Genomic DNA, 22,464 nt, shown 5'->3' with positions numbered 1-22,464 from the left:
CCTCCAACAAGTTTCGTTTCACCTTCAACATTATTGCAAATTGAAATGTCACTGTCACAAAGCCAGTTCTCGTCTAAACTCTCATCATGCCAATCATCAGGCCCATCATTTGAATTGTAATCAAATCTATCTTCACCAGCAAGGAACAAATCCTCATTTCCCTAATCAGATGCAGTATTATCCTTGAGCGTTATAGTGTCGTCCTCAAGTGTCACATTCTCATTTGAAAATGTCATTATACCTTGTACAGTTTCACTTAATCGTTGCATTTGTTGGACATAAGTAACTAATTGGTTCGATGCACATCCTGATCTGAATTGTGTAGCCAACTGTTCTATAAATGTCGTGTGTCTACCAGGCTGCACAAACTCTTATGCATACGTCAATTGCCATTGTTGTAGGTTATGGACCGAATGTTGTGGTATATGTGAAGCATTGTATATCTCATTTTGATTGAGCTGATGACCATGTTGTTCAACTTCTTCATGTGACATAACATTTGTTTGGCGTCCCTTAATGCTGACATACACAGCCGGAACATTCCTTTGTTCTAGCAAAATTAATGCAATATCCTCATCGTCCTTGATAATTAGCTGTGATAGCTCTCCGGGTGTATTGATCAATGCATGTAACTCAATCTCGTCAATTTCTGAGTTTACCCCAACAACATCTTCAACCAACTTCATCAATCCCACAAACGACAAATCACTCATAACCCCCTGCATTGTGACTCACCACCTTTATAAATGCCATCTACCCACTGACCACCGTATCTTATCATAACTCGCACAATTGGAACCCCACTGAAATTTTGAAAACAATAACAATTTGTCAATCATTTAACACATTACATGACATGCTATGATCTAGAATTTGTCAATATGTTGTAACACGCTATGCATATAACGTAAAATATTGTAACATGCCATGCATATAACGTAACATGTTGTAACACGCCATGCATATAACGTAAAATGTTGTAACACGCCATGCATATAACGTAACATGTTGTAACACGTCATGCATATAACGTAAAATGTTGTAACACACCATGCATATAGCGTAAAATGTTGTAACACGCCATGCATATAACGTAAAATGTTGTAACACGTCAATGCTGACACACCAATCACTATACGAACTGGCTTAAAATACCCATGGCGTGTGACATGCCAATCGGTGTAATTATTGACTCGTTACACGAACTGTCTTAAAATAACCAATGTCGTGACACGTTAAAATAACGCTAACACATGCTATGATGCATGACGTGTAACAACTCTAGGTAATGTTTCTAATCCATGTTTTTATTTATACAAAATGTTTCAGAAATTTAAGTATTGCAATAATAAACCCAATAACATGCCTTGATGTCATCTCTGCTATGGGATCTGTTAATCTACGACAATATGGAAAATGCCGAGAGATAGACCACAGCCTGATGACGATGGTGCTCAACAGAAAGTTGACAGAGCTCATACAGTTCAGAGAGCTGATGACGATGGTGCTCAATAGAGAGTTGACAAAGTTGAGACAGTTCAGAGAGTTGAGAGAGAAAGATGAGCGAGCTCAAACAGCTAAATATTTATTTATTTTTATTTTCTCTCTAGCAAGAGGGAGATATTGGGACCCTAATTTGAAATGATATTTTTAAGGGCATTTTGGTTTACTCATGCTTCTCTTTGGCTAGAAACATATAGCTTTATATGGGTGATTATTTTTTAAATCATTTTATTAGGAGATCCATTTCTCACAATTTCCTCTTTTTATAAAGTCATATTGAGTTATGAAATGAAATCACATCAACTTTTCAAAAAAAAAAAAAAAGAATTCACATAAATGGCAATGAAAAAAAACTTCAATAGAAAATGTGATTGTTTATGCTTACAGTGTTTAGTGCTGATTGGAGAAGACACTCTCGATTTTCTCACTTCTCGAAGGAAACCTGAAAACAATCGACAATGGAGGAAGAAGAAACCTGCTTATCGTCGAAAGAGAGCGACGTCCAAGGAATCACCCTAAGGGCGATTTTCAAGGATCAAACCTTAGGTCGACAGCCAACGCCTCTCTCTGCTCTTGCCTTGCTTACCTCTCTGGTGTTCGATGAGTTATATGAGTTACTGTAGTGTGTTCCACATATGCAGCATGAACGCATATTCATAAGCAACTTCAATCCTAACAGATTTGACATAACATTTTCATAATTTTAAAATTACCTCTAATTTAATCAAACCATTCAATTACTTGAAATTTCAATTTTTTTACAATTAAGTTCAACTTAATTTTTTCATTTTACATTTTCAAATTATCATTCTTAATGTGTGTGACCTATTAAATTCTAAACATAATATAAATTATAATCCTATATTAAGTAAGATTAAATAAATCAAACTCTTTTCAACTCATCATCAATTCTAAATTAATTTAATTCATATTTATAGGTCAATATATTTTTAACTTATATATATTGATCAGTTTATATACATTTCAAACTTTTTATATTCAAAGAAATTACGTGTTGATATTTAATTATTTAATATTTAATTAAATATTTTTATTAATATTTTATATTAAACTTAATATTATTGAAAATTAATTAATTAATAATTTTCATTAAAATAATATACATGTAAATTATTTTTTATGTAAGGACACTGTATGTACAGTGTAGTAAAACGAAAGCATTGTTTTTCGAAACAATGTAAAAATTTATTGCGTTTAACAATTTTAGAAAATTTGATTCCCTTTTAGAATAATAAAAAAACAAAAACATATTCCTAGGCATGCTTTCTAAAAAGACAGAAAATAAAATTTAAATAAGAAACGAAAAGATAACAAATGAAATACTAAACCACACCTTATATTTTAGATTTGGTAGTTTAGTTAGCTTTCCAGTCGGGGTCTCATAGATCATTAATGCTCGGGTGGCTTTAGATAGATACATATATATATATATATATATACAAATACATATATATATATATATACATATACATATACACACATATATATATACATATACATATATATATATGTATAGGAAACTACCCTATTAACCTTCGAAATTGCGTGTCCCTTAGGTTTTTGTGTCACCTTCCTACATGATGTGTACAGGGATACGCTAACAAGCTATGTATTATTAATGATAATGAATCAAACATAAAGTTTAAAAATTTATTTAATTTAAAATAAAATATATGAGTTTAATTATATTTAATAGAAAATAAAAATTTATTTGAATCTTATTAAATAATTAGAAAATTTTTAAAGTATTAAGACTAGTAACATTTAGTAGGTAAGTTCTAATTAAGTTTTGATGGCTATCCTTCGCAATTTTTTTTTTGGCCAAATATAGTCTAACAGAGTTCTCGGTATTAAGGAAAGGTGATAAAACTGTAACGCCATTTTGAGGTGAAAGTGAAACCAAAGGAAACAAAAACGCAGGGCAGAAGACCCCCCCCCCAGCATCAGCAGAGCCTGGCGTGGGTTACTCCACCAGATTCATGATTCACCATCATTGCAGTTTCCAGAAACAGCCAAGAAAACGTAACCGTTACACCCCTTTTTTTCTTTTAAATTAATTAATTTCACCCCTAGGCCAGACCCCTATCCTATGATATGAAGAGCAGAACAACCTCCATCGAAACAAGCTCGTAGGATGGACCCATGTCCACGTGTCACCCTCTGAACTAAACCTGTTCGTCGGGTTCTGTTTCGTTGCAACCAGTAGCAGGAATGGTCGGGCGGCCAAGCCCAGAATAAGGGCGTTACAAAGTAGCTTTCCTCACTTGGTTTAGCAACTGTACATGACCGTCCCTGGAGTCTGGTCCTTGTTTAGCGTTGTCATTGAGGTTTAACGGCAAGCGGACGTTAACCATATAGACTGTGAAACAGTGAAGGAGCCGCCTTTTGGCTTTCAATTGATTGCCAACTGGCTTGTTGAGTAGACGTGTCGTTTTCACCGCTGTAATCGCTCCACCCTTTTTGTCCTTTCCTCTCCCTTCACAACTCACTAGGTCCGTTCCGTTCCCTTGCCCTTGCTGCATCATGACTATACTGCATTGGTGGAGTATTCAAAAAAGGAGACAAATGCTTGTACTAGTTTTTTGCCTACCAAAAAATATTATCTAATAAATTGGTTAATACAAAGATGTCGTCAAAGCAAATGGTTCATTGAAGATTAATATTTTGACTTGAGATGGATGTATCAATAGTTATATTGGGTGAAAGGTGAGAAACCTACTTAGGATAATTATTTGGTGGGACATTGTAGTAGTAGTAGTTGGAGTATGCAAAATTATATATCAAATACAAATATTTTTTTCTAAGTACATAAATATATATATATATATATATGTATATTTATTTAATTTAAACTTATTTGAAGTTAAGGGTTGGAAGGGATCTGGGAGCTTGGTCTCCAGATGTAGAGCATGCTAGCAACCCCTGGATGCTAAACAAATCAACATTGGACACGTCATAAAGCGAATGCCAGTTGTGGTTTGTCCCTATAATTACCTGTCTTAAAATGATGATTAAAAAGACAAACACACCATGCAGCCAAGCCAAAGCCAAAGCCAAGGTACTCACCAGGCTATCACAATCAAGGAGAAAGACAAACAAATTTAGTAGTTGTACTCCGCCTAGAGTCATAGACCAAGTCGCGTATCACATAATCAAATTAAAGATCACAACCCCCTTGGTCCCACCCAAAACAGCATCATCACCCAAAATAAACGGTTGTTAATGCACTAATGTTTAATGCTCTAGTACAACTATATTTATCATTGCATTTCTCCTCAAAATATTCTAAAGGAGTGAACGGGAAAAACAAGAGGCGGAGAATGCCATAAGAGTTCCATAGGCGATGCATGTGCGTGATGGGCGATAAAACGCCTAGGATTCATCGGTGCCAAAGCGCCTAGGATTCATCGGTGCCAAAGTAGCAAGTATCGCCAGGGGGACACCCCAACGAGCCACACCCTCACCCTCTGAGAAAAAAAACCCAAAAGTACGGGGGTTGAGACTTGAGATGCAGACACACACAACATAGCAGTGACTGCTGCATCATCAATATCTCTGAAGATTCAGATAAAGGAAGAAAGAGAGGGAGAAAAAAGTGCAGAGTTTAAAGGCAATATCTTCAAATTATCGTTCAAGCAAAAAAAAAACCTTTCTCTTCTCTTGCATGCAGTTTTTGGGCACACGATAAAAACGTTTTGCAGTAATAATCATCACCTAACAGGGAGTGGGTTGCCGGGGGGGGGGGGGGGGGGGGGGGGGGGGGCGCGTGTAGGGAGCCGTGGGGGTACTTGGTGGTGGGGGGTGAAAGAGAGTTGTTTGACACGGGACCGCCTGATTCTTCAGGACTTCTTCTGTCAACTTTTGTCATTTTGTTATTTATTTACCAAAACTTACATACACGCACGCCCCATTTGCCTATGCCCTTTCTCTTCTCTCTTTCTCTCTTGTTACTTATTTGCTGCATTTTCCTTATTCTGGGAAAGAAGGTTTCTTTCTTTTATAGTGTATCATCTTTTTGGATATATAGAAAAGAGAGAAAGAGGGAGATGTATGGTGAACGGAATGGTGTGAAGGCTAAGGTTACTTCTCAGTCCAGAAAACATATCGACGTTGATGGCTTGCGTCGACCTCCAAACAACCAAGGTTATCAGTCATCTCTTCACATTTTATTCATTCCCTTTATAAACCTTTGTAGACTTTGGGTTTTATTTTACCCTTAACTATTTATCCCAAGTCCCAAAACTTGTTTATAAACCATGTTCGTTAAACTTGACTGCTTCTTTTATCGTTCACTGTGGAATTATGAGATGCATATCCTTTGTTTTCTTTGCTTGAACTTGTTGGACTAAGATTATTATTCATAGAAGTCACAGACAGCATTCTTTTTTTGTTCTTTCTTTTGTATTTTGTTTGAACCTCATTTGTTTTCTTGGTTCCGAGCTACAGGCTCTTTATAATCAGTTGAATGGGTCCCTGAAGTTTTAATCAATTTGTTCATCACTGATCAGTAGAACTGGTTCGTGTTTTGGTCTTTTGTGTTTTGAGGCTTGATTTGTTGTGAAATCAGGAGAAAAAGATGATCTGTATGTTAAACTATGGCATGCATGCGCGGGTCCTTCTGTTTATGCGCCACGCGCTGGAGAAAAAGTTTTCTATTTCCCTCAAGGTCACATGGAACAGGTTCTATTCCCTTTATACCTTGCAGTTTTCTTTATCTGGTTAAACATTTGTTCTAATCTCCTTAAACTAACACCAGTTAATTAAGGCCTTTTTTCTTTTTAACTTGACACATAAGAGAAATTGAACCATCCCATTCTGCAAAAGGATAAAAAGAATCATAACCTTAAGGTTGATTTCAGCAACAAGATATATGAGACGATAGCATGTCACATCGAATAGGGAAAGTTCATTTTTTTATTGAATAAAATAATTACTGTAACGAAGCTCTGATGGTTGTTGGGATTGAAATGGGATGGCTTCCTTTCCAACTGGTTTTTCGGTTTTCCTTCTTGGGCTTTCCTTTAAAGAGGTCTTGTGTTTGATAAAAAATATTTTGCATGGATTAATATTTGCTTGTGTATTCATGTGTGTATTTGATAATTAAGCTTTTGATGCAGGTCGAGGCATATATGAATAAAGATGGGACAATGGAAATGCCCATCTATAATTTACCTTCTAAGATCCTTTGCAGGGTGGTGCACGTCCAGCTTAAGGTATCTGCTAAAATTAACATTTAATTATCACTTAGTGACTTTAATCCGGAACAATGGATAAGTTGGTGTTTTTGATGCTTCATTGCGGCTTTGCAGGCTGAAACTGGCACAGATGAGGTCTTTGCACAAATTACTCTACTTCCAGAGGCAGAGGTTGGTTAGATAGTAATTAATAGATGCTAAGACTTTCTTTCCTTTCATTTACTTTGCTTTAGACTCACCTAGATTATTATATTTTCTTTTCTTTTTCAAAATTTTGATGATGAGGGGAATTTCCTCGATGAGATGATACAGGAATTAGATTCAGTTCAGTATCACTTTATCTCCTAATCTTAAATATCATTAATATGCTTTTCTGCCGTAACAGCAAGATGAGCTAAGTATGGAGCATAGAAATTATCAAGCCTTACCTCGAGAAGCTCATCCACGGATCTTTAGCAAGAAACTCACTCCATCTGACACAAACACACATGGTGGATTCTCTGTTCCAAAGCGACATGCTGATGATGGGTGTCTTCCGCCACTGGTTGGTATTTAATCTGTGATTTTTTTGCCTTTTTTGGTGCATTCATGTTCAAAACAGATTTCTTTGAAATTTTGAAGCTAGATACTATGCATATAAGAAGCTGCTCCAAAATAAGTGAATCAGGGTTTTCTTGTTCTTTGAACTAATAAAGGGTGCAGAATCAGGTAATCTTGCCAGTCCACCATGTGATCGAATTATTTGTGCAGATGAAAATAGCCAGACGAGTGTCTTCCCAGTCTTCAAGCATAGATATTTATGGTTTTCTGCATAATTCTTTGACTTGTGGAATCAGTTTTACCACATCAAGCAAGTCTTAACTGATCTAATTGGGCCATATCATACATGTGTTATTAAGTTATGCATATGATGCAGGACATGTCTCAGCATACCCCACAGCAGGATTTGGTCGCGATTGACTTGCATGGTTCTGAATGGCGGTTTCGTCATATTTTTCGTGGTACTTAATTTTTCTTCCACCAATCTATTTTTAGTCCTGGGATAATTTAGGCATTACTGTCAGCTCATTGCGTCAAGTGATTATATATGTAGCATTTATAGGCAAAAATTGTTCAGGTACCAACGTTGAGTACCACAATTATCAAAATATGATTTAAATTAGTTAGGGCTATTTGTTGAAGAACCTATTTCATAAAGTAGTTTCCTTATGGACTGTGTTGCTGTACAAATGTAGGTCAGCCAAAAAGGCACTTGCTTACCAGTGGTTGGAGTACATTCGTGACATCAAAGAAGCTTGTTGCTGGGGATACATTTATCTTTCTTAGGTTCTCTCTCTCTCTGCCTCCCTTTGCCTTTCCCCTTCTCTCTCTCTCTCTCTCTCCCCACCCCCCCACCAAAAAAAAAAAAAAACAAAAACGAAAAAAAGTGCTCAGATTTCTGCACGAACTTTTCTCTTTTGTGCTCTGCATACTGTATGTTCTAGGCATAGTTGTATATGCATGCTCACATTCATATGATGCAATGATTCAGGGATGTAGTCTTTTGGAGTTATGAAGGATTTATTGTTTTAAAATGTTGCTTAAGACTAAATTTTGGTGTATGCTTTGCATTAAGTGCTTAATAATACAACTAATTACAAGAAAAAATTATTGTTCTCTAGAGGGGATAATGGAGAGCTTCATGTTGGCGTTCACCGAGCAACAACACTAATGAACAATACATCAACATCTGTGATATCTGGTCACAGCATGAGACATGGTATACTTGCTAGTGCTTTCCATGCCTTTTCTACCAGAAGCATGTTTACTATCTACTACCGCCCTTGGTAAGTTGTGACATTCTAATATTCATCCTTATATGTCACACTGGAACTCAAAGAGCAATGCGTTAATTCTTGCATATTTGCAGGACAAGTTCTTCTGAATTCATCATCCCACTTGATCAGTATATGAAGTCCGCTGAAATTGTTTACTCCATTGGGACAAGATTTAGGATGCAATCTGAAGGCAAAGAATGTGGGGAACAAAGGTGCCCAGCTCTAGCATTTGTGGATAATTTTATCATAATCTTTTACAGAATTCCATTTTTATTTCCTGCATTCACCAGCTACTGAATGGCATAATTCTATAATTTGGATTAGTTTCCTTATTAGTATTTGAAAACCAAGCAAATGAACAAATAGTTGTTGCATATGATTTGATTATTTGGAGTTTGCTTTATTTCCTAGCTCCCTTTAATCTAATACACTCCTCATAAAACCAGAGCTCTTGGCACTGTCATTGGCACTGAAGATGTTGATCACATTAGGTGGCCAAATTCTGAATGGAGATGTCTGAAGGTAAAATGTGCCTATTTGCATACATTGTTGCATGGCCTTTGGGTGGAAGATGATTTCTAGTTTGATGTTCATATATTCAATCTATTTATGAACTTGTACAATTTTTTAGGTGAAATTGGATCCCACATCAGATGCAAATTTTCGCCCTGAAAGAGTCTGTCCTTGGAACATTGAACCAATAGAATCCACTAACAGAAAGAAACCTTTCATTTTGCGTCAGCAAAAGAGGGCTCGTACTGATGATGCATCATCCCCTGGGTTTTCTAGCTTGCTTATGGATGGTTGGTAATCCATATTCTTGTCTAGATTCAAGATATACTCTTTAAGGAGATTTCTCTGGATCTGAATCTGGAATATGATCATGTTAGTCTTCTGCTTTATAATATTGTTGGCATACTTTGCAGTTATTAATCATAATTCTTCTTCACCAGGCATGTGGTGTGGCTCAGTTAAATATGAATCTCAAAGTAGCTCAGGGGTCTTGCAAGGTCAAGAAGATGACACAGATGTGAATCAATCCAGTGCGCTAAGACAACCATTGCCACATTTGGTTCTCCCACTACATCCTGATTGTGCCTCAATGCAACCGCAGATGGAGAATCAACTAGAGATTCAGGTTCCGATCTGCAACTCATTTTATCAATGTACCAGCAGCAGAGCACTTTATTCTGGTGGAAAAGTAGCTTGTTTGGGTCTTCATAATAACTGGTCTCCAACATTCTCCTCTTATGGAGTTGATGACGATGCTCTTGCTAGGAGAAAATTTTCAGTTCCATATGTCAATTCTCAGGAATCGAGAACTTTGGAACTAAGGAATGAAAATGAAACTTCACTTTGTGAACCGACCGGTGGTCACAGATGCATGATTTTTGGAGTAAATTTAGTTAATGGTCCACCGGAGCTCCCTTCACGACAACTTCTCACTTCTAGTGAGCTTAAACGTCTTTGTTCTATTCCTCCAACGTCTCAGTCAAGTGTTTCAGAACCTTCTAAGGTTACATCTAGCAAGCAGTGCAACAACAGTTGCTCTGTCAGCAACCGGAGTTGCACCAAGGTACCGCTGCTTTTCCGGTTAAGTGTACATTTTTGTGAATGCAAGAATGAAGGCCACTTGCTTTGCATACTTGTTTCTTCATGTTCAGGTTTAGGTGAAATTTCTCTGTTTGAGTTGATTGCATAATTAATTGTCGGATGAAGTTGGCAAATGTAGCTCAGTTTTTCTCCAAATTCTCCTATGGTTAAATTGTTCGTTTCCAGAAATTGATTTTTTGAGAATATTCCTTTCTCTTCTAGGTGCTCAAGTATGGGACTGCACTTGGAAGATCAGTTGATCTCACTCGATTTAATGGATATGAAAACCTCATCAGTGAGCTTGATCGAATGTTTGATTTTAAAGGAAGATTGATCAATGGAAGCAGTGGCTGGCATGTAACTTATACTGATGATGAGGGGGACATGATGCTTCTTGGAGATTACCCATGGCAGTTAAGTGCTAAACTAAACACAAAATCTATTCAATAAAGCCCCATCCCCCAACCTCCAAAAGAATGCATTAGTCATGAACTTAATAGTATGAGATTTGCTTTTAATGAGATGTCATTGCCGTTACAGGAAATTTCAGTACGAGGTCCGAAGGATTGTCATCTGCCCAATGGAAGAAATTGACAGACTGAATCAAAGCTCACCAAATTCAACATCTCAATGAAAGGCCTTTGCTGAAGTCTTGGAAATCACCTGTATGGTGTGTTTTAATGCCATCAACTTCATTTGTTTATTACCAATGCACCCTGTGTGAAATGAAGAAGTTTGTTCTATAAATTATGTTGTTTTTAAAGAGATTCAAGCTATGCATGCTGCATCTCTGAATGCCGCCATGCACATTACATAGATGCAGCTGTGAGCAGTCTCCAAAGATGGATGTTTGCTTTTATGGAATAAAGCAATGGTTATAAGACTATGATATCTGTAGCTAATATGCTTCTTGACACTAGTACCTGTAGATTTAGGTTGTGTAGTCAAGCTTAGCGAAGAAGTATTTAATGAAATCAAAATAAATGCCATCTTTTTGGGTTGTGAATGTTTTAAGTACTTGGTCTTTACCCAAAAAAAGGGCAAGAATTATGGTCCAATGCTCATCTTTCTTTGGAATTAGAGTTCAAAATTGAAAGTGTAATATATTTTTAGGATAAAATATACTAACAGTTTCATCTTTTGATTATAATTACATGTGAATTTATTAATTTTTACATTGGGAAGTGGGCTAATATTTTTAACAGAATATTTCACTCTTTTTTTGATCGAAGAAGCTTGCCTTACAAATCTTTTTTCGTGCACACAATAATTTCTTCACTCTTGTTACTATGGAGCGGTTACTAGAGTTTTTCACAAAGAATTACACGTTTCAAAACCCTCTAGCTTTTGATGATGCTCAAGAATGAAGAGAAAGAAAAAAAAGAGAAAAGAGTTTTTATTTTTTTATTTTTTTACTTACAAAAGAATTCAAATTCACTCTTTAGTTGTTTATTGAAACTAGTACGTCTATTCACTGTATATAGACGTATTAAGGATATAGAGATAAGATGTTATGTTTAAATTAAAATAAATTAAATTTAAATATGATTAATCTTTATTTAAATTTAAACAAATTAAATTTAAATATAATGGATAGATAATTTAAATTTATATCCTATCTCAAACATTTATTATTAATTATTCAATTAAGTTATATAAGAACAATATCTAATATTAATCAATTGAATATTAATTAATTATCTACAAATAATTAATAAAGTTGCATGCTATGTGAACACACCACATTTAAATGTAACATTTTAAAATAAATATTCTACTCCAAATGTGTAAATGACGTTAATGTTTAAATGTGAATTGTTTAAAATGTCTATTTTCTTTTTGCACTCTTTCCCTTTATCTCAAATCGGCCGGTGGCACTCCGTTAGATCTATCGATCACCTCGCGATCAGATTTAACCGTGAAATACTAGATTCGATCGAATCTATCTAAGAGGAGTGCTCAGCTTGACTAAATCTGGTGCTTTAAGGAGTGCCAATTAGGGGAGCACTAAATCTGGTGCTCCCTTGGAGAGCCTCAGATTAGGTTTCTTTTGAGAGCGTTGTCGGTCACAGGTGATCGGTTAGAAAGAATTTTTGTTTAAGAGTTAATAATGCAATAATGATTAATGTGTTTCAAGGTGTTTATTCATCTTATATTCAAATTCTATTTGATATTTTCATGAAGTCTATATACCTTTCATCAAATTGTTTTGTTAAAATTAACTACTACTCATGATCTAGGTTATGTGACATACCACAAGGTCATTTTCTTGACATTCCAGTGAAGATTTTTCTCGATTGTTAATAGGGTAGTATGACAAAACGACCAAAATGGAAGCACTTTAAAAGTTAAAAATCTAAATAAAACAATTCAGAAATTAAAGACTAAAATAAAACTAAAGTAAGTGATTAGGAACGATGGGTAGAATTTGACCCTTAATAAATATTACTTGAGTTATGAATTGTGCGAATGAGGCTGTGTTGCAACTGCACCAATCCTTATGGTTGGGCCTTGAACCAAACTTAACTCAAGCCCATAAATGATCTCTTCCTGCCTCTGCCTCTCCACATTCCAAGGTATTCCGCTTCACTATCTTCGTATATCTGCCACACCCGAAGGTACTCTCCCTCTCTGTTGGTGCTGAAAATAGTTTATGTTATAGATATCAATTACTTTCTTTATTTTCAGGTCAAAATTTTCAAATGGAAAAATAACTCTACTTCTTGAAAGTTTAGAGTCTTAATCTGATGTAGTGTGTTATATTGCTATGCTACTTCCTTTCTTTTTTCTGAAACAAAAATGGTACAGTCTTATGCTATAAAAAGGAAGAAGCGGAAGACGAGAGAGGAGAAATACGATAGAGAAGAAGATCAAGAAGTAGAAGTAGAAGAGAAAGAATCAGCTAAGCGAGCTTCTATTGAAAAACCAAAATGGGAGGCCCAACATAAAGAAGTAGAAGAAGACGAATTCGGAGCACATGAACTTATGGGAATCCCAATTGCCCACAGTGATCAGAAGACGAACAAAAAAAGGGGTTGTTTTTTATCTTGAGAAGGCTTTTTTGGACGTTGCTAAAGTTGGAAAGGTCTATGGAAGGGTTTTTTTTTTTTTTTTTTTTGTATATATTGTGCTTAACATTTCTAGTATATAAGTTCTGAATCTGGAAGAGTTTATGTTTGTTTATTATAGTAGATTTTACTAGCGGCTAATGTTTTGAGAGATTTCAATGTGATTTCTCTAACTGTTTCTAAAAAGGTTGAAGCTTAAGATTGGTCCTGTAGTATTTCAATATTAAGGATTTACTCCCTATATCACAATTTTAGTGAATTAAATCCCTATATCCCTATACTTTCACCCATCTTAATACTATTCTTGCCCAAGCACACTTAACTGCGGATTATTGATTGGTCTTTGCAAAACCCTCACTGTCACAACAAAAGTTACACAGTCTTTTAAAACCTTAATACTACCAGCAAAAAGAAAACAAGATGAACCCTTTTGATCTTTCTCCGTTAACATTTCAAAGTCTCCATGGTAGCACTAAAAGTCATACTCGGTTATACACCTCACACTCAAGGTCATCTTCAAAATGTCCAGTTTCCATTTTCATGCATTGCTTTGCCCTTTTTCGTTTTTAATCATATCTGTTCTTATTCTTTCTTGGGTAACTGTATATTGCATTGTTTCTTGTTTTTGGTGTAAAACAGATGGGTGTTATGCAAAGACCGACCAGTTTCAAACAGTGGGCCAAAAGGGTCCATTGAGTTCTAGGTATTAGAGAACTAAGATTTACGTGAGGGTTGCTCAGAAGAAGGTAGTCTTCTGTGGAGATGCACCAAAAGACAGCAAGCACGAGCAAGGTAACCGCACCTTTTTGGCTTCATTAGCCTTATTTGCACTTGCTGTGAGATATTTTGGATTAATGCTACAATGAAAGATGGTGTGCTCAGAATGGTCCTTTCGAAGGTTAAGAAGATCTAGGAGGATGCAGCATGTTTTGCTGAGGAACCCAGCTAGCTCCAAGTATATCTTATTTCACCTTGTTTTTCTTAGTTGTCTTTTTTTATTCGATTTCGTATAATTTTTTTTTTCATTTTTCTATTGTTGGTTGGCCAATCTTTGGGTTTCTTGGTGTTTTTTCACAGCTATACCTCGAGAAGGTATGGAATCATCAATATAACTATGTGTTTCCATATTCTTGCAAGCTTCTAGGGTTTTCTTTTCTTTTTCCCCATTTTCTTGGAGTGTTTTTTGACACTTGCTAAGTTACTATTTTTCTTGTTTTACATCTGCACTTCAATCTGCAGGTCTCTAAATCACGTTTCTTCCTTTCCTTTTCCGTTATTCCTTATGTTTGTTCTTTGATCTTTTTCTTTTATAATGGTATGAAGGTTTTCTAACATTTCATTTTCTTGGTTTTCTGTTACAATTGGACCTCAAGGTATTTCATCATATCGTTCATTCCTTTTTTTGATGTTGGTAGGGTTTGTTCAATGGTTTTGAACATCTAAGATTCTGTTTCTTGTTCGTAAAAGATGTTTGCAACGTGTCCCATTGTTTCTGCTGCTTCATTCATACTAGCTTGTTTAGAGGGAAATTTTTCTTAATACTTTTTTTCTGCTTTTCTTTTATGGTTTGGCATATACTTGTTTGAATGTTTTTGCAGATGGATCTGGCTTGGTGATACAGCTACACTCTTTTTGTTGTGCAAGAACACAAAGGTGCCTCTGAAGGCAAGGTAAGCAAAAATGGTGGTCTATTTGCGAGGAAGATGTCAATGCTTTTTTCAAGGATGGTTAGATCCGCTTCATAGGCACTGACGACAATGGTTGAACCTACCTTGGCAGCATTGTTCCCTTCCTTCCCATCAAACTCGAGTATAGCATGAAATATGGAGTTCATTGAATCTACCTTTTAGAATTGATGTCATATGGTAACCTTTTCTACTACTTATTAGGTTCAATCTGCTTTATGAGATTTACTTGCATTAAATTTGGCCTCGAACATAGAGTTTAATTTTCTATTGCTTTAGGCAGATTGAGACACATTTGATGATCATGGCTATATCAATGGTATGTTGATAAGTTTAGATTGTATGTAGTAGAGATAGCTTAAATGGTCTATACAAGCTACTCCAATGATTCATCGTGATAACATTATCGAATTTTGTCCATAGCCATGTTACTTTGCGAATTTTGTAAGTATTCCGCAATTTAATGGTACAAAATGGTTTTAATCAATTCAAAAATTGTGGCCTCAACTAAATTACGACAATATTTATGCCCAATATTGCCCAATTCTAAGCTTTATCCCAAATGATCAATGATGCCAACAAATGAGAACAACTTAAACATAATGAGAATTAGTAGGTGAAATTGTGGTATTCATGTCAAATTAAGTTCCAAATGAAATATAGTAACTGTTTATTGAATTCTTGTGTTGAAAAATCTTGTAGTTTACTGTTCATATAGCTTTAATTTCATATTCAATTAGTTTTAAATATCGTCTATATTGCTAATGCTAAACATAGAAAAACAAGAAAATGCAAAATTTGCTCCAAGAATTATCAACCTTTACTACATTCTAAGTTCAAAGGCAAATTTAAGTTTGGGCATTTCATAGGGACCATTCATGATATTTTGTTTTACAATTCAAAAATAGCAAAAACGAATTATAATTGGACCTGTATGAAAGAAAAAAAATGCTTATGTTTATTTAAGCTAAGGCAGTCTTGTAAATCTACTTACAATTAAAAAGTAAATTAATCATTTTACAATATAAGATCTTTATAATTCTCTTTTCACTTTTATTGACTTAGAAGTTGTAATGGATTTGAAATTTTTTTGAAATTTGAAATAGATTATGCATATAAAGTATAGTGTTGTGAATTTAAAAGTTTATTTTTTTTTTATCAAACACCATAATTTCTATTTTTCAATCCTTTTTATTTTTTTTCAAGATGGAAGATATTGAAGACAACTATACTGTGGTCAACAAAATAAAAAGCAACAGAGATAAAATTCGTAATGCTCTCTTCGAGTTTTTCCCCAACAAGCAACAATTCTTGATTTTCTTGACAAAATCAATTAATTAGATAATGGTATCATTTCCCACATTCTATCTTTTATGTCTATGAAAATATCAACCCAACATCTTAACATGGCACCATATCTGAAAACACATGCAAGTTGTGGATTTTCACATTTTACCCTTCTCGTTTACGGAACATGTTGACTATTCTCTAATTTGCCACTTCACAAACTAGCTTGAATGTTCTGATATCCAATAATTTATCATTGTTGGCCACATTGGCGAGGGTTTTTCTCTTGACTTCAAAAACTAAGTCAATTTTGCACTCTAAAAAAAGGTCCATATTCTAAGAATAGCTTGATACAACATTTTCCTAAATTCTTTCTATTGCCCTAATCTTTTTTTTCCAATATTGAACAAACTCTAAAATCCAAGAATCTTTTCTTATGCAATGTTGACTTTAACTACTTATTTGGGAGGCATTTTCTGGTTTTGGCTTTACTTTTTCCTTAAATCATTGTATATTACAAATTGTATACTTGCTGACAAGATTGTGGAGTTGCTTCTTTTTGACTGTTTGGTTCTTTAGGGTTTGGTTGTTGATACTCACTAGGAACTTAATAATGTTAGCATCAAGATCCAAATCTTAAGCTTTTCAAGTTGTGTGCTTCTGATCATATATTTGAGTCTTATTACAAGTCTTTTATGTTTGATATACGATAGTGACTTACCAAATTTTATTTGAACAACTCTAAAGGATTAAAGAAAATAATCCTACTTAGAGAAAAAGTGTTGAAAAAATAACAAAACATAGAAAAAATTCAAGAAAGTCTGAAGTGTGAAACATTGTCACTAAAGATAATTTCACCCTATCGGAGTATTAAACTCAGTGCAAAAGAAATGTAGTAGTTATACCTACGATTTAACAAACTCTTCTCAATTAGTTTGTAGAAACTATACCAACAAGAAATTAAAACTTAAAAGTAATTTAGTAGAGAAAAAGAAGGCAAAAAGCAAAAAGCAAAAAAAAAAAAAAAAAGAATTGAGAGATGTGTTGGGAACTGAGGTGGAGGCTGGTATTTATAAGCTAAGAACAGAGGAGAATCAAGAATAATGTTACCAAAAATCAAGAGAAAATTATAACGTTATACAACATTATGGAACATTGATTCAATTATAGGCTGAGGAAAAAAAGGCAAGAAGCAGAAAATAAAGAAAATGAAGAATTGAGAGGTGTGTTAGGAATTATGATTGAGACTAGTATTTATAGGCTAAGGATAGAGGAGAATTATGAATAACGTTGTATAAAATCAAGAGAAAATTATAACGTTATACAATGTTATAGAAGATTAATTGAAAAGAAAATTAAAAAGGAGGCAAGAAGTAGAAAGTAGAGAAAAGGAAAAATTGAGAGATGTGTTAGGAATTGAGGTGAAGGCTGGTATTTATAGGCTATTGATTTTGATGTCAAATTAAGCTCTAAATAAAATATAGTAACTGTCTGTTGAATTCTTGTGTGACATATCTTATAGTTTTACTATTCATACTGCTCTAATTTCATATTCAATTAGTTTTAAAAATTGTCTATATTGCTAATACTGAAAATAGAAACACAAGAGAACGTAGAATTCGCTCTAAGAATTATCCACCTTTGTTGTATTCCAAATTCAAAGACAAATTTACGTTTGGGCATTTTATTAGGACCATTCATTATATTTTGTTTTACAGTTCAAAAAATGGCAAAAACGAATTTAGAATTAGACTCGTACAAAACTCGTACGAAAGAAAAAAAATGTTTATGTTTATTTAAACTAAGGTAGTCTTGCTGTAGACATTAAACCTTTTGTTAGTAATACAGAGGTCTTTATTTTATTTTTATAGTCCATTTTAAATGTTTATCAAGTCCAAAGATCAGTGGGTTTTTGGCATCACCAAGCATTATACTTGTGTCCATATAGGGAGCATTTTAAGTCAGGTCCAACAAAATTAAGAAGTATCTAGAAACTAAAAGAATAAAAAAATAGACAAAATAAATAAATTAAAAACAAAAAAAGAGAGAATAGTTGGACATTTGGCAGGGTGCAAACGTAAATGTATCTTGCTGGACACGAAAACAATCGCATCTAGCAGAGAGTGGAGGAGGCACTCCCAAGCTTGGGAACCGGGTATAAAAGGATCTCTGTAGTAGCAACATCGAGACGAAAGAGCAACAAAAATAAAAAAAATCCCTAGTTTTTCTAGCAACCAAAAACCTAGTAACAGTTTTCTATCAAAAAAATAAAAAAATACCCTAGTCTAGCAGCCACACTTACAATCCACAATCAAGGAAAAAAATCGAAAATAGATACAAAAAAGGAAATAAAAAATGAGAGAGGCAGTGGGTAGATGAAGATTTTTGGTTTGGTTTTGTTAGGAATAGATTTGTATTTTTGTGAAGGATTTTTGGCTGAATTTTTTTTTAAGGTAAGTACCGGTCACTTGAGTAGCCGGCAAAGAGGGAGTAAAAGGAAAAGATTTGGTATTGTGGTGGCCAGCAAACCAAAAGAGGAAGAGATTTGGTATTTGTGGTGACCGGTGGAGAAAGAAGAGAAAAAGCTATTGTAGAGTGAGAATTGGGTATTATGGTGACTGGTGGAGAAAGAGGGAGAGAGTTGGGTATTGTGGTAAACGGCGGTAAGAAGGGAGATTCGGTTGGGTAGCTGATTGGTAAGTAAAGAAAAGAGAAATTTTAAGGTTAGAAAGAAGAGAGAGGAAGCTGGCTGTAGAGAGAGAAAGTGGGTAAAAGGGAAGAGAGGAAGAAGAAAGAGAGTTTCTATATTTAGTTAGGAACCAAACGATGCAGTTTGGAGAAAGAGCGTAGGTCGCCAAGGGAGCCTGAAACAACGTTGTTTTGGAGAGAGAGAGCTGACTACTTGGAGTAGGAATTTGGGCTTTTAGGTCGGGTCGATCTATCTTAAGCTAAGTTAAGCCAAAACTTTGGGTAAGTCCTAAATCATGAGTTATATTTGTGGTATTTATGTGGGTTGCTTTGAGTTGGAAAATATTCTTAACTTAGTTTATGCTAGTAATAGTAAATAATAGAGATAGAGTGTATTAATGTTGTGGTATGAATTAAAAAAATACTAGAAGAGAAACAATCATTGAAGTAGAAAATATAAAAAGTAGATAATTACAATAAACAAAATGTTTAAAAATAAAAATAAGAAGGATAAGATAAAAAGGAAAGAAAGAAATATTTATAATATAAATATATTTAGATACTTGTAAATATAATGTATAAAAAATACATGATACAAATATAAAAATTATGAAAATAAAATGATAATTTTGAGTGATCCAATGATAGAATTCCACCTAAAAAGGGCAAAGAGTTGCCTCTTTCGGGGTGGATTTCTTAGGTGCAGAGTTTGAGACAGATTTTCTCCGAAGCGTCGGAATAAATCCAAACTCTAAACTCTAATACCCATTAACTCAAATAATTATTTTTTAATATTAAAAAAATGAATTTACTTAATATTGCATTTAAACTTAATTTGATATAGTTAGTTAATTAGCTTAACCAAACATCACTAAATAAAATTTAACCATTAAAAATTAATTAATTGTTTATTTGATAAACTATATAATTAAGTAAAATATATATCCCTAATGTTAATTAAAGAATATAGATTTAAATAGAAAGCTCTAAAAAATTTATATAGTAAAAAATAATAATAATAATAATATAAAATAATAATAAAATAATAAATAATTAAAAATAATAATAAATATATAAACAAAGTAATAAATCTCCCTAAACTATTAAACATATAATGACATGAATTACGAATCAACTAAATTAATAAACGTGTTCATGTAAATATCATCATTTTATCCTGTCATAGCATGCCACGTTTATCTTGTTAATGGAGCGGGAATTCTAATGATGAGATTTCCCTGAAGAGCTCGTAGAGGCGAGTTCTTCCGAAGATATTCCTAGGTGAGAAAAACTTCGAGATTTCACCAAAGCGTTGGGATGGTCTACGAACGATTTTTCAATAAAAGATTGTCAACCCCATTAATTAAAATTGAACAAATCATAACATCATTTTACGACTGCATCATATGCATCCGTGAAATAGAACAAAAGACTCAATCAACTAATTTAATAAAGAATAATTAATAAATAAGGATTAAGAAAATATACGAATAAAATCAAGGGTAGGCTACAATAGGATAACTTAAGATTAAATGGTGTTGTTCGTGGAACGGGCGCCACAGAGGTGCTAGCCTTTCTCCGTGGGCAACCGCACTCCCAAACCCATCTCTCTAAAAAAAATCGTAGACCAATTATCATTTTTTCGACGAACCTAAAATTAATTTAGGACTTCATCGATTAGAATCTAGTTAATAGGTGGCCAATCGCACTTGCATAAAAAAGATTGGTGGCAACTCCCAGGTATTTATTTTCATCGACTTCTAGCTGTTGGGTCCCTGAGCCCGCACGTTATGACAGGTGGCAACTCCGTTGGGGAACCTTTAAGAGTCGAGCCATTAGTTAATTATATGTTATCCTAAGTCTTAAATAAGTTAGTGTTTCCTTTAATTTCTAGCATATTTTTTGTACATTGTTGTTCATGCATTTATTTATTCTATCATTGTTATTTATTATTATTTTTATATATAATTGCGGGGATTCTAGGATAGAGGGGCATGAGAATAATGGTTAAAGGTTGGTCTATTCCTTCACACACACGACACGATTTGCATTCATGCATAAGCCTTCTACTCGGGCTTTGTCTTTGATTAGGATGGAGTTAAGTAGCTACGATCTCGTAAGATGATAACCTCCGCATGGGCTAGTGAAGACTCCTATTCAGATTGAACTTAGTCCGCTTGAAGCTTATAATGGGTGAGGACTAGGATGCCTTACTAGTCTGAATTGATGATAGTGAGAAACAATTTGGGAACCTTTTAGTTCTTTTCAAATCACGAACTCAGCATATAGAATACCATGAGCAACCTCTTCCTAGTTAGAGTCTTACTTGTGAGAATATACACCCTTTAATTAGGAACATGTGAAAGAACACTCCCCGCTCTTTATATTTTAATGAACAAAAAAATCTTTCCTTTTATTTCTTTTGTCTTTTGAAAAACTATGAAATTAAAAAAATAAATAGTAAAAAATTTTATTTCTTTCAAATTTTATTTTCTTGTGAAAAAAAGAAAAGAAATAAAAAGGAGATAAAGGTCTTCCATTTAGATAGAAATGAAAAGAAATATAAAAAAAAGGGTCCTTCATTTCTTTCATTCCTTTCAGACAAAAAGAAGGATTTTGGTTTTGAATAAATTTTCCACTTCTCACTTTACATGACTTTTAATTGTACTCACATTGCATGTACAATGTTTAAAATTTCTTACATTTTGGGGGCACTTCATTGCATATCACTTCATCCATTCATCAAAGCATCATTTCATTTCTTGCATTCATGCACATGACATATTTGCATCTATATGCATATATTCATCTCTTGTTTATTTCTTTCCATATTTATTTCCATAATAAAAAGTCATATAATTTTATTAGATTTGAAAGAAAAAGAACAAATTTACTTTTATGAAAAAACGTCTAGAAAATTTTTAGTGAAATTTTAAAATTTTTTTTCTAATTTATTTGATTTGAGTTAAGGGGCTTGACAAATATGGAACATCAATTGGAAGCAAGGATAAGCGCACTAAAGCGCAATCAAGAAGAGTTTGGACATGATCTTCGAAAGATAAAAGGACAGATTGCCAAATTAATGGAAATGGTTGAACGTCTCAACGAAGCTAATGGAATCCACCCTCAAGAATTTCAATCGCTTCAAGTCGAACCACCCCCCAAGCAGCCATTAAAGGAAGGACAATTTGTCCTTGATAGGTCCAACATTTTACTTATTGACCCAAGTAAAGATCAAGGTTTAGAAAAAGTTATAAAAGGATGGATGAGATGAATGTGCAAATGATTGAATTGAAGAGTTCAATATCCAAGATGGGACCTCTAGGCCCTACATAACCTTCAAACAGTGGTTGGCCACAGAGCACATACCTCCAACCTACCACTTTTTAACCAACTTTACAACCCGTGAACATTGAGCTACGTCTAAGTTTGTACCCTTGCCCAAGAACCTTTTGACTACTTATTCAACAAGCTCCTCGAGGCCAATTGTTCACACCATCATCTACCACCCCTGCTCCTAGCCGAGGTGTCATCTAAAAACAATTCAAAAAGAAACTACATAAACAGTTGGATCCCATTCTCATTTCTTATGGAGAACTTTTTCACC

General features: G+C 34.2%; 1 protein-coding gene and 1 long non-coding RNA gene across 6 annotated transcripts; both read left to right on the top strand.

The window, feature by feature from the left end:
• The first annotated feature begins 4,817 nt into the window (after positions 1 to 4,817).
• On the top strand, positions 4,818 to 11,118 carry LOC18613466 (auxin response factor 2-like). 3 transcript variants are annotated; one of them, XM_088803477.1, is made up of 15 exons: positions 4,818 to 5,134; positions 5,552 to 5,667; positions 6,092 to 6,204; positions 6,642 to 6,737; positions 6,834 to 6,890; positions 7,105 to 7,263; positions 7,636 to 7,720; positions 7,955 to 8,045; positions 8,381 to 8,545; positions 8,629 to 8,748; positions 8,983 to 9,058; positions 9,168 to 9,339; positions 9,490 to 10,112; positions 10,352 to 10,542; positions 10,670 to 11,118. In XM_088803477.1, exons 2-15 carry the CDS (start codon positions 5,571 to 5,573, stop codon positions 10,761 to 10,763), a joined length of 2,139 nt encoding a protein of 712 aa, XP_088659603.1. In that variant the 5' UTR covers positions 4,818 to 5,134; positions 5,552 to 5,570; the 3' UTR covers positions 10,764 to 11,118. The 3 variants fall into 3 exon arrangements, with proteins under 3 accessions (XP_088659603.1, XP_088659602.1, XP_007050773.3); XM_088803476.1 differs by lacking the exon at positions 4,818 to 5,134 and having other exon boundaries at positions 5,309 to 5,667; positions 7,648 to 7,720; XM_007050711.3 differs by lacking the exon at positions 4,818 to 5,134 and having other exon boundaries at positions 5,310 to 5,667.
• Positions 11,119 to 12,568: 1,450 nt separating this feature from the next.
• On the top strand, positions 12,569 to 15,121 carry LOC108660489 (uncharacterized). 3 transcript variants are annotated; one of them, XR_016024604.1, is made up of 4 exons: positions 12,569 to 12,747; positions 12,938 to 13,214; positions 13,837 to 14,570; positions 14,796 to 15,121. It is a non-coding gene; the product is annotated as an uncharacterized LOC108660489 (long non-coding RNA). The 3 variants fall into 3 exon arrangements; XR_016024603.1 differs by having other exon boundaries at positions 12,582 to 12,747; positions 13,837 to 13,989; positions 14,080 to 15,121; XR_016024601.1 differs by having other exon boundaries at positions 12,586 to 12,747; positions 13,837 to 15,121.
• The last annotated feature ends 7,343 nt before the right edge of the window (positions 15,122 to 22,464 follow it).

Source organism: Theobroma cacao, chromosome 1 (assembly GCF_053813885.1).
Source record: "Theobroma cacao isolate CCN51 chromosome 1, ASM5381388v1, whole genome shotgun sequence".
Taxonomy (NCBI): domain Eukaryota; kingdom Viridiplantae; phylum Streptophyta; class Magnoliopsida; order Malvales; family Malvaceae; genus Theobroma; species Theobroma cacao.
This window is presented reverse-complemented; position numbering and strand designations above follow the sequence as displayed.

What these genes read in the sequence shown, in the direction of transcription:
- LOC18613466 (XM_007050711.3), top strand. Translation starts at nt 5,442, where the DNA reads ATGCCCTTTCTCTTCTCTCTTTCTCTCTTGTTACTTATTTGCTGCATT. An exon ending in GATACATTTATCTTTCTTAG is followed by an intron (nt 8,046 to 8,380) that starts GTTCTCTCTCTC and finishes ATTGTTCTCTAG; the next exon opens with AGGGGATAATGGAGAGCTTC. An exon ending in TTCTAGCTTGCTTATGGATG is followed by an intron (nt 9,340 to 9,489) that starts GTTGGTAATCCA and finishes CTTCTTCACCAG; the next exon opens with GCATGTGGTGTGGCTCAGTT.